This window comes from Physella acuta, unplaced genomic scaffold (assembly GCF_028476545.2).
Source record: "Physella acuta isolate Inbredline_101_S28 unplaced genomic scaffold, ASM2847654v3 ptg000138l, whole genome shotgun sequence".
NCBI classification, from domain to species: domain Eukaryota; kingdom Metazoa; phylum Mollusca; class Gastropoda; family Physidae; genus Physella; species Physella acuta.
Genome location: NW_026731657.1, coordinates 478433 through 490664, shown reverse-complemented (window position 1 = coordinate 490664; position 12232 = coordinate 478433). Strand labels below are relative to the sequence as shown.

The 12232-nt window shown below is 36.1% G+C and overlaps 1 protein-coding gene and 1 pseudogene across 1 annotated transcript; one reads left to right on the top strand and one right to left on the bottom strand.

Annotated features, from left to right (window-relative positions):
* The first annotated feature begins 1001 nt into the window (after positions 1-1001).
* LOC131935236 (uncharacterized) lies at positions 1002-1726 on the top strand (annotated as a pseudogene).
* Positions 1727-3894: 2168 nt separating this feature from the next.
* LOC131935215 (uncharacterized) lies at positions 3895-9227 on the bottom strand. The gene is made up of 3 exons (XM_059291590.1): positions 9122-9227; positions 5126-6250; positions 3895-3932 (listed from the first exon to the last, which is right to left on the bottom strand). The coding sequence occupies exons 1-3, from the start codon at positions 9225-9227 to the stop codon at positions 3895-3897; spliced, it is 1269 nt and encodes a 422-aa protein (XP_059147573.1).
* Positions 9228-12232: the final 3005 nt, after the last annotated feature.

The following is a 12232-nucleotide window of genomic DNA, read 5'->3' as shown; positions in this document are numbered from 1 at the left end:
GATAGCCTAATTAAATAGTAGTGTAACTGACAGTATTATTAACTTAAATACTAATTTTATTTTTTCTTTGTATAAGCCAATGTTAAGAATTACCACCGTACATCTCTGCACCTTCATATATTCTGACTTTTAAGTTGGAATCTTATGTAAAAAACAGCAACAGAGAGGAAACGTTGCAGCCCGAGTTCCAAATGAACATCCCAGATATTTTGTACTGTGATTTAAACACGGACTAAGTTTTACCGGACATATTCGTGATGCCTTACTTGGAATCATGTCATGCATCTCTAACCCAAATTACAAAATCTATGTACCACGAAAGGTATGCTGAATGATTGGTTGGGCTTAAGATTTAATTGGCGATTTGTCTTTATTTTTTTATTGCTAAACTCGCAATAACTATAAATGTAATATTCTTTGTTTTTTATTCACATATATGTTGTATACTTGAGGCAAGGAGTGGCCAATAATTTAATTTATTTGAGGGCACAAGTCATGTCTCAGATGAAAAAAAAATCCACTATTTGGTGGACATTATGGTGGACATGGATGGTGTGATTTTGGAGGCACAATGTGAGTGTGCAGCAGGGATGGGACCCCTTGCTCATTGCAAGCATGTCCAGACCATCATTTATGGATTAAGCATTTATAAAAATGATGGATTTTTGTGTGCCCAAACATGCACAGAAATACTACAATGGTTTCATGTGGTGAAAAAGCACACAGAGTCACCCATAAAATCCCAATCTTTAATTCTGCCAATTAATTTAAAAATTGGTTTATGACCCCAGGCAGTATATACAGCCTAAAGAGTCATATGAGGCTCATTTTAGGAATGTGTGGATGGCTGCTAAAGATAAAGCACAAAGACCAGTCTTTCAGCTGTTTGAGCCAGCTAATATGTTGGCTCTTGTAAAAGGCCATAACTACGGTTGTCTACAAATGGAGGAAAACTTTTTGCAGAGCATTGGCCTAAAAGAGATGTCAGATACATCTTTTAGAAAAGAAAACAAGGGGGCAAAGTTCCAACAAATTGTGAGTTGAGGAGAGACTAAAGAGGATTCAGTCCTCTAACTTCGGACGGATATGTAAGGCAACAGAAAAAACAAATTTAAATAACTTAGCTAAAGTTGTAATGGTCAAACGGGATATTAGTTCGCCTGCTTTAAGGCATGGTCGAAAATATGAAGCTGTTGCCCTTAAGGAATTTGAAAAATTTACTGGTCTTAAAGTTAACAAATGTGGGCTGTTTGTTTCAAAACAGTTTCCCTTTTTTAGCATCCTCTCCTGATGGTGTTATAACTGATGCAAATGGACTGAGGCATGTTGTTGAGGCCAAGTGCCCATATGTAGCTAGACAAAACTTTATTAATCCAACAAGTATTCCATATCTGTATACCACTGATGATGTTTTGGCTCTTAAAACAACACATGATTATTATTATCAAATACAAGGCCAACTACTTTGTACTGGTGCAAGGAGTGCATATTTAATAATTTACACATTTTCTGATTTTAAAGTGTTGTTGATTGAAAGAAATAATGATTTTATAGAATCAATAGTTTTGAAGCTATCTAATTTTTATGACTCTCATTTTAAACCAATTTTATTAAAATCTAAATTTTTAAGATTGATGAATGCTAACAGTTGTGCATTTGAAACAAAAGTCTTATTTGTAAAGTTTTGTTAACTATTTTATTCATTATAATAATATAATGTATGATTTTTCTACATGTAATATAATAATGTACAGTTTCACATGCAATTTTTAAAAATTATGTTAATTTAATTGAATTTGATGTACACAAAATAGAGGTACATTTTAATATTTTTATCTGCACTTGTTTTGTTGTGATTTTTATTAAATTGATAAATGTTTCACAAGTAACAGCACCTATTACGAACAATGTCATTTATACCTACGTTATTTTGAAAAACAACAAATTGAGTCAATACATACAACAAAATGTGCATTAATATAATACAGCAGTTCTTTACCAAATACAAATTTAAGTTTAAGCATTGGGAGGTACAATATTCTTCCTGAAATTACATAAAAAAAAACATACCTTAAGTATTTGAGTAGCTAGTCTACTTTCTGTTGAATTTAAAGGCTGTTTACAAATTTTGTAAACTTTTGCCATACCAATAATCAGGGGCGGAACTACAGTGCCGCCAGACCCCGCAATGCGGGGGTCCCAGGCCGATTGGGGGCCCAAAAATCCTGCCCAAAAATCCTGGCTAAATTATACATTTTTTTTTAAAAATTTAAATAAAAAAAAATTAGGTGGATGTCGAGTTATCTTTCTTCTACAGTTACAAACAAACACGATAGTCGGCAAACGTCTTTGAGAAAAATGCACAGACTATAGCTCGAGAGACCGCCAGACATATAGACAACTTCAAAGACGCAACCTACCGTTCTTTTTTAGTGGCGTCGATTAGGAGAACAAAAAAAGCTTTGAAAATCGGGCTGGGGAAATGTTGCGGCGACTATCCTGGTCTTCTAGACGACCGGAAAAAGTCGGCGCTATTGATGTAGATGTTCATCGGCGCTTTCTTGTCCCCTTCCCTTGAACCTTCCCAACTCTCTACCCCCCCCCCCCCCATCCCCCTAACCTCTACCCCTCACCACACCCTTACTTTTACAATAAGATGTAATGCATAGATTAACGAACCGTTTATGAACTACTGAACTGTAAACTGACCACTTCTGCACATTTTGTTAAAGACACTAGTCGGTAGTTGTTCATTTACCTTATGAAGTATTTCGTTGACGAATCTAATTCACACAACAAGGAAGGTAAGACTCGTCTTTATAATATTAATCGTTTTATAATTAGTACACGTATTAATGGAACATTAGTTATTAACACTAAATACATTAAAGTTAAAAATTTTTAGGATACAATGATCTAGCTTTTAAGCTCAAAAATAACCAAAAGATCTATACAGGGGCGGAACTACAGTGCCGCCAGACCCCACAATGCGGGTGGGGGGCGGGTGGGGGGGTCAGGCCGTTTAGGGGCCCACTGCTGACCATAATTAGTATTTTTTTAAATTTTGAATTTAATTTTCGTGCATTTTTGCCTTGATATTTAGTTTGTAAAAGAAAAACACTGTAGCTGCGGTATGATTATCTTTATTTTACAGTCACTATACCACGCTCTTCAGCAAAAAAATAAAATCCATTACACAAAATACAGTGTAAAATATAGGCAACGCTTCAAATTTGAATGACACATTGACTCGTTGCCCCCCCTTTGATAGCTAAATAGAGGGCACGTAACTGTTTGGCCGATCCTCCAAAGTGTACTGTGGCGGATGGGGCAGGGGATGGGGATCAAATTTCTTTTTATTTATAGTTGTATTTTTTAACCATCGTCAAGAGTTCTATTTCCCCACAATCAAACACAGGCTGTCGCCGGCAAAATTCTTTAAAAAAAAAAAACAACAAAGACCATAGCACGAGAAGCCGCTACATATGAAGTGGCTTTCATGATGCGCGGTTCTTTGCGGCATAAGTTAGGGGACCCGCCGAAATCCATTGTACATTTTTCAATGTTAATATGTGTTTGTGATAGTGGTTGAATTTGTATTCTGTACTATCTTGAATCCTACAAATAATAAAAAAGAATATAATACTAGAAACTTCGTTTTTATATACGTTTACTTGTTTTTTACTTTTACAAGAAATATCATAGTAAACTTTTAAGGCCTATACTTGGAATTATCTCCCCTGAGTAGTTTTTTAATGGGCGGTGGTACATAGGCGCTTTGTTGTCTCTTTCAAGATTTTTCCCGAGCCGACCCCCATCCCATCCTCTTTTTTAGCCTCGCAAGTATCGAGTAGACCAATGTATCGTTTATGAACTACTTCCTAACCGTACGATTCACCACTTTAGCACATTTTGTCTGACATTAGACAGCACTAGTCAACAGATATTGATTTATTTGCATAGTATTAGTATTAGGCACATCTAATTCACAAAACAGGGAAGGTAAGATTATTTTTTATATAATTATTTAGAAATTAATTAGAACGTTTAAAATTAATTGAACATTATTATATAATTAATAGTCAATTACTATTATAAATGACGTTATTGAGGTGGGGGTGTGTGAGGGTCTGGCTTTTTGTTAGTCGTTAAAAATTGTGACGTCATTTGTGGATTCCCCCCCCCCCCCCCCCCTAAATCAGAAGGTTATCCGACGCGTGAGCTGGCCACATACAGTTGTGCATGTGAAAAACATGTTTCTGTCTATTTTGCATTACTGCATATTTACCCAATCGCCATGAAAACTTTGGAAGCTGTTGAGGACAGCCCAGGGGAGGAACTAGTGCCGCCAGACCCCGCAATGCCTGGGGGGGGGGGGTACCAAGCCGTTTACGGGGCCACAGCCGCCCATAAAAAAAAAAATTATAGTTAAAATTATTTTTCTTGCATTTTTGACCTGATGGTTGTTTTGAAAAAGAATACCGTAGCTGTGGTTGGAGTATCTTTATTCTATAGACACCATCCCACGCTCTTGTATATTCTTTTTCCTACAAACACACGCTGTTGTCGGCAAAATTCTTTTGAAAAAACATCAATTGCGCGAGAGACCGCTAGATATTAAGACGGCATTTTGAGACCATCCCAAATTTGGTACTGATGGATAAAATCACATCGGTGCTTTGTTGTCCCTTTTAAGTTCCTTTCTCAGACCTCCCCTCCCCGCTCTTAGCCTCACAAGAAGCGAATAGATAATGCCTCAACAACTAAGCTGGCTCATATCGGTGGTAGTGTAGACAAACTAGCGCTCCAACAACAACGCTGGCTCGAATCGGTGGTAGTTTTGATAAACTAGCGCTCCAACAACTAATATCCAAGAAATAAAGTGCCTACATTGTTTACGTTTAATAACCACTGTTCTAGAGAACAAGGCAGACGTCTCAATTGAATACACGAATGATAGCGTGTTATATATATACATATATATATATATATATATATATATAATATATATATATATATAATATATATATATATATATATATATATATATATATATATATATATATATATAGGGGGGCCCAAAAAATTTTTTTGCGGGGTGGCCCATTTTTTCTAGTTCCGCCACTGCCAATAATCCTTTCAACCTGAACCCTTTTGCTTGAAATAAATCTATCTCGAATAACAGTTAGTGGGTGAAGCCTATTTTTTTTCTTGAAGAATCTTGGAATATTTAAAGTTACATCTTTCCTAGCAAATAAATCCTGAACGTTGAAACCTTTGTCTGCCATTATAGAGTCCCCTGAATTACACAGATCAATAATTCTACTTCTCTCGACTAATTGTCTATCTGATGCTGAGCCTCCATAGGCATCTGAGATGTAGGAAACGAGTCCACCTGGAGTACATCCTACAAGAACTTTAACTGTATTTCTATGCTTATAAGTGGAAAATGTAGCTCTCTGAGAGCGTGGGTTGGAAGGAATTTGGATTGGGATTTCTTTACCATCTAAATTTACTCTAGTTGTAGGGAATTTTCTTTTAAAATCAGAAGGACAAAATTTTTTTACCAAACTCCTTTTAGGCCACATATTTATATCCCCCCACTGAATAGCACAAAAATTAATCCATGTAATAAATATATTTTGAACAGTAAAACTGGAAATATCAAACATTCTAGCAAGTTCAATTACAGGGTAATGGTGCCTTAATCTAACCAACATTAATAAAAATTGGTCATGTGTACACAGACATTCACAAGACTGAGTATAAATGTAATTTAATTTATCAACCCCTCTCCCTAATGACCAAAACACAGTAAAAAATGTTGCTGTACTGTCCAAGCCAGTATAGTGATTGACAAGTTTGTCATTGTCCTTTATCCTTTTAAATGAAAGATAATGTTTAACTGATTCTTCTAATACATTTGTCTCCTCTTCTGTGCACCCAATAGCTATTACTTCTGGACCTGGGTCTTCACAGAACTCACCAACAATTTCTTCAGCCCCAATGTCTAGGTTGCACACAACCATTTCTGATATTCCTGGGTCTTCAACTGTTGATCCTTCCTCGCCCAAGACACTTTTCACCACAGTAATGTTGTCCTCTTGGTGGGGTTGCACAGTTTCTGTCCTTTCTTGTCGTTTTAATAGCCTTCTTTTTCTAGCCACTTCAAGTGTCTTGGGGGATATTGTCCATTCAAAAATAGATGGCACTGCCATCTTTTTCAAACATTTCAAAATTCTGGGATTGCCTGAAATAGATATTTTATCATAGAATTAATATAAGCAGTTTTTCTAGCAATGGTTAATTCAATTTAGAAATAGTGATGATATGAATGTAATTTTAAATTTATGCCAGGTCTAAAGTAATAGAAATCTAATGGCGGGCCTAGATTATAATGAATAATACAGTAATCAGATAATTAGGCCTACTTAATAAATTACCAGAAATTTTCAAACTATGCCTAATCTAAAAGTAAAGACCTATTATTATATTAAAAATAAATAGGCCTAGGGCCAATTAAATAGTAATATTTATTTGAGAGAATAGGCCTATAGATTATAGAGTAGTGTGGTAATAGTAGTCTAGATAGAGATGTAGGACTACGATTAGTGATTAGACTAAGGGTAAAGGCAACACTTAGTTCACGGCCTACGATTCATTATATATAACACCTAGGCTCTAACTCTATACTATTTGTATTAGATTAGAATGATTAGAATTAGTATTAGACAGAATTAATGAATAATAGTATTATAATAGCTTTTAAACTTTTAATGCTAAGGCCTAATGCAATGACTACTAGATCTAGATCTACTACTAGCTAGATAGTTAGTAGATTGACTACTAGATCTAGATCTAGATTCTAGATGTTGGTAGAATATAGTTCTAAATCTATCTATTCTATAGTAATCCTCTATAGGCCTATACTTAGACTTAGTTATTAAATACTATTAGACCTATAGTATACTAATAATAAGGCATGGTAAAGTAAGTATTAAGAAAGTTAGGTGGTAAATTTACCTGTTATAAAAGCGACATCATTCTTATAATCTTATAATCCTCTTCTTTAAAATGTCTTTTACAGACAATCGACGTCTTTGATGGCACCCACTTGCCATGATCAGGTTTCTCCCTTTTAATAGCTGCGATCCATTTCGAACGAAGTTCTTTATTTTTGGGGAATAGGTGTCCACCTTTTCCCTTACACTTTGGTACAGAGCAATATGCTTAATTTATACTTAAACACACGATCTCTCAAACATACTTTACTACTATTTAAATATCAGCATACATGTTTGCAGAGCCGGCGTTAGGAATACGCGGGGGCCTAGGGCCAACCATCTGCGCGGGGCCTGCTTTTTTCCATTATATATATATATATATATATATATATATATATATATATATATATATATATATATATATATATGTGTGTGTGTGTGTGTGTGTGTGTGTGTGTATAGCCCTATATAATATGCATAAACACATAATAACACATAAATGTTTTGGAGTCTATAAGACTTTAATAACAGATGTTTAGGCCTACCTCTCCCACGTTTTAACCCAATGTTTGTAGTTGTGTTTTTTTCCTTGCTAATATATTAAATCACTTTTGACAGTTATGTAATTCATACCAAATCACTAAAGAAAATTCAATCACGTGCCAAATAATTAGTAAAATAAAGTTGTTTAAATTGTTTGTTGTTGACTTATTGTTAATATAAAAGCAGGGGCGTAGAGGGGCGGGGGAGGGGGGGTGCGGGGTGACACCAAGGCAAAAAATAGCAAAACATATACTGAAATATGATAGTTCCGCTTTAAAAAGTGGCTAAGTAGAGTGTTAAAAAGTCTTTTAAGAGCAAATTTGATAAATCCCGACAAGGGTGGAGAGGGGGGCGGGGGTGACACTATGACGCAAACCTGCTAATGATAGAGAAAACACGCTACATCAACACTTTTAACTTTCTTCCAAAAAAGTAATAATAAATCACTCTGTCTAATGCCCCTTGATATAGATCCTAAGGGCCTCCCCCCCCCCCCCCTCGTCGCCCTGTTCCCACTCCTCTGCACGCAACTGAATGTTAATTATGTTATACCAAGGCAAGTAGGCCTACATATTCGACATCTACAACAAGAAAGTCAGGACTAGCGTTCATCAGGTCACTAACTGTCTACTACAGGCATCCCTCTGCTCACTAAAAGGACGTCTTCATCGGGCCGCATACAATAGAGTATCTTTTTCCCAAATTTACATCCCATGTCAGGTCGGGGGCTGATTCGCGTCCAACTATCTCCAGTCAGCTCAGGTCAAATGCGAGGCGACCGTATCCTACACCAGTGTTTCTTCCAGACTTTTTTCTCCGGGGGGGGCACTTGAAATCTTCGGGGGGGGGGGGCGGTAAACTTTCTTCGGGGGGGGGGGGGGCGGACACTGTTAAAAGTATATATTTTCTATATAAATTATATAAATTTCATTTCGTTCGGGGGGGGGGGCGGTAAAAAATTTTCGGGGGGGGGGGGGGGGCGAAGTCCCCACGAAGAGATGCCTGGAAGAAACTCTGCCCTACACAAAGGGGAGGTCTGACACTGTTTTTGTATCGAATTACGGCCTGTCCCAGTTCAGGTGGGTGATAACTCACTAACATCAACCGTGGCCTCAGTTATAACAATCAACAACTTCGGCATTCGACCATTTAGTTTTTCCCAATTGAATTCAGCAACAATTTTTTTACAAAATTTAGTTTACAAACTAATTTAGATAACAATGACAGTGCTGAAGCGCGGGGCCCCTTCAAGCGCGGGGCCTGGGGCGACCGCCCCGTTTGCCACCCCCTAACGCCGGCTCTGCATGTTTGTTTACAAATAGTTTAACCTAGATGTACGTGTCGCCACCTAGTGTCAGGGGTGGCTACTCTGCGTAGCAATATTGACCATTTAATTTTGTATTATTGTAGTTTATGTTTATAATTAATAAAAATATATTGACACGCTTAGAAAATAGAGTTTGTTTTTTTCACGTGTGTGTAAGGTTGTTAGCTGTTATGATAGATTATAAATATCTATCATGGTGTCTCCACCTCTCCCCCCTTCTTGCCACTCCACAGGTAACGGTACACACCTGGACCTGAGTCCAGCTGTATTGTAAGGCTGACCGGGCCTCGACCTCGGATTGCGGTCACGAGGGCGGAGCCTGAGTCATGTGACCTGTAGGGTAGGGACGCCATAGTCCGGTCACTCTACCTTCTCCCCTCTTCGGAGGTACACGTTTTTTTTGGTGCTAAGGCACTAGCCAACATAACATATTATACTTATTTTGGTGCTACGGCACTTGTTCTCCTCGGAGACATTAAACGTACGTTTGGCAACGTGTGTAGAGGACTGTGTGGCTTCTTTGGAAGGTAATTAACACTTACTTTTATTAGTTGTAATGTTATAATATTAATTAATAAGTATGGAATGAGTATAAAACAATGTATGAATGAAAAGCATATTTTCTAGTAATGTTTATTGTAGGCCTTATGTAAGGCTAATGTAAATGTATTATCTTGGTAACAATTGTAAACTTGTATGTGTCTGAATGAATGTGTATATCACACATATGTTAGGAAGTTGTCACATGTATTTTACAGCCGGCCAGCTTGGGGCTAAAACTTAGACAGTACAGAGGTCTGTGTGTGAGCAAGTGTGACCACGCCGCCCTGAAGACCAGTCGCCCCTTCCAGGCTACTTTAAATTGTATCATTATTCCTATGCCAATAATTAATGTATTAAAAGTTAAATGATTGTGAAACTGAGATAATTACTTAGTCATAATTTTAAACCTTTTTTTACTGAGCCAAATATCGGCAGTCAGTCAATAATAATAACATAACATTATTAAACGCAATATTACTATTAAGGGACCTCTTGTCCAACGAGACAAACCCTAGACTAAACAGGTCATTCTGTAGCTTCGGCTATAACTATTTATGTGCGGTATGACTCGCTAGAGCATATTTGCCACAATGTATGCTAAAACAATTCCACTATAATTTTAAAATAAACGGTCAAAGGGATGCAACAATAGAAATACCGCGTACTTCGAGAAAGCATTATTTCCTTCCCCTGCTAATTACAAAATAAACCGGGAGTGATCTCCACAAAACTTTCTCGAATATTCTTATATAAAATAACAGGGGATGGGAACTCGGGCTATAGACATGATTTTTAATCCATTTTAAATACTTAAAGTTTTAAAAATAGAATAAAATCTCGTAGACAAAAGAATTGCACACCAAGTGAACGCTAAATAAAAAAGTGCATAATAGTGCGCAATATTATTAGTACTTTAAAAATTTACATTCGTTTTTTGAGAAATCGGAAGTAGCGTAAATTACTACTTCCGGTCAACGGAAATGACTCAAAATTTAGCAGAAGGTAGAGAATTAGATCTTTTACTTACATGTGAAATGTCGTTTATCTATCAGAAATAGTACTCAAGTTATAGGCTTTTGAAAATTTCAATGTAGGAAAAGTACCACTTCAGGTTATCGGAAATCGCTCAAAAGTTGATGCGGATCTACGATTTTGATAAAATACTTATATATGAAATTTCATCAACCTAGCTGTGACGGTACTCAAGTTATCGTGTTTACACACACACACACACACACACAGGCACACAGACACACTGACATACGGACAAGATTGCAAAATTATGTTTTTCCGTATCAGTGAGATGTAAAACGTCGAGATTTGTAAAAATCTCGATTTTTTTTGCTCGATTACAATACTTTCTCTATACTACGTATATACGAGAAAGTAAAAAAAAGGCATACATTAAATATTAACAATAAGATATACTCGAAATATAAATCACAATAGTTCATCTAAAATTACTGTATGGCTTAAAAAGTAACATGATTAAAAATTAGTAGTACAGAGAGAGAATATATATCTTAGCAGAAGCTTTGAAATGTTTACGATGACTTGTAAATCATAGGAAGAAAAGATAGAATAAACCAAATGGTTGCTTTCCATACACCTAACATTTCCGTAAGTAACACATGCTACCTACATGTATTTAGAGTTTTATATCCCACTCTCTCATCTCAAAGTTCAGGTCCCGGAGTCGAATCTGTAAGACTTTCATTAGTCCACCCATCTCAGACGGGTACCTGCCTAAGGTTAGAAAAAACTGGGGCCATAGGTAAGACCTCCATACAAAACCAATAACAAACACTACATTTTGATTTGAGTCAAAAGGCCGAGAAGTGAAATGGTGCATTCAGTCACTCGACTACTCCGACCATTGTAGTTTCTACTATAAATTACCACTTGATGAATGATTAAATCAACATAATGTCTGCCATATTGAACTCACAAACAACTTTATATTTAGCTACATCTGACCCGCTTCTAGCGTAACACATACGTATCTTACACGATTACATATTTTCTATTTTAATTAATTTTAAATGTGTGTATACGATTATTCGCACTGTATTGTACATATTTATTGGTATATGGTTTATTGTTTTATTTATTTATTTAGTTTACCAAGGCAGATAAGTATGTAACAATAATTTTCAATATTATTTAGTCAGTTACCAAGGGAAATAACTCTCTATTTATTTGAAAAACTAACTACATTCAATGAAGCGGAAACAATTCAAATATAGATAAAACAGAAAAAAAATTATACGTAGATATTTTATAATTAAAAAACTAGTAACATTAATATCAATATATCTTTAAATTTTGTTTGAATAATATATGTATTTAAAAAACGACACCCTGTAGCGTTGTGCATTACACACATAGAACAATTACAATGAAGTTAAATTAATAATATTTCCTTAAGCTACACAATCGCTAAATGATTTTTTTTTAAATCAAGCTTTTAAAAACGATATTACCCCGATAATACGCGCGGCCCTAGAAGACAGAGGTTTCAGCGCATCAGATTTTAACAGAGCGTACATCACTCTAATCCCCAAACCTGACACAGACAGAACAAAAGTCCAGAACAATAGGCACATATCCCTACTGAACAGTGACTACAAAATCTTGACCAAAGCACTAGTAAGGAAAATAGAAACTTTCATAGACAGGATAATTCATATAGACTAACACTACAGTATACCAGGCAGGAACGTACAGATACTAACATGTTATAAGAGACATACTTTTTTTATGCTACACGGAAGAATGCGCAACTGGCAATCATTAGCATAGACCAACAAAAAGC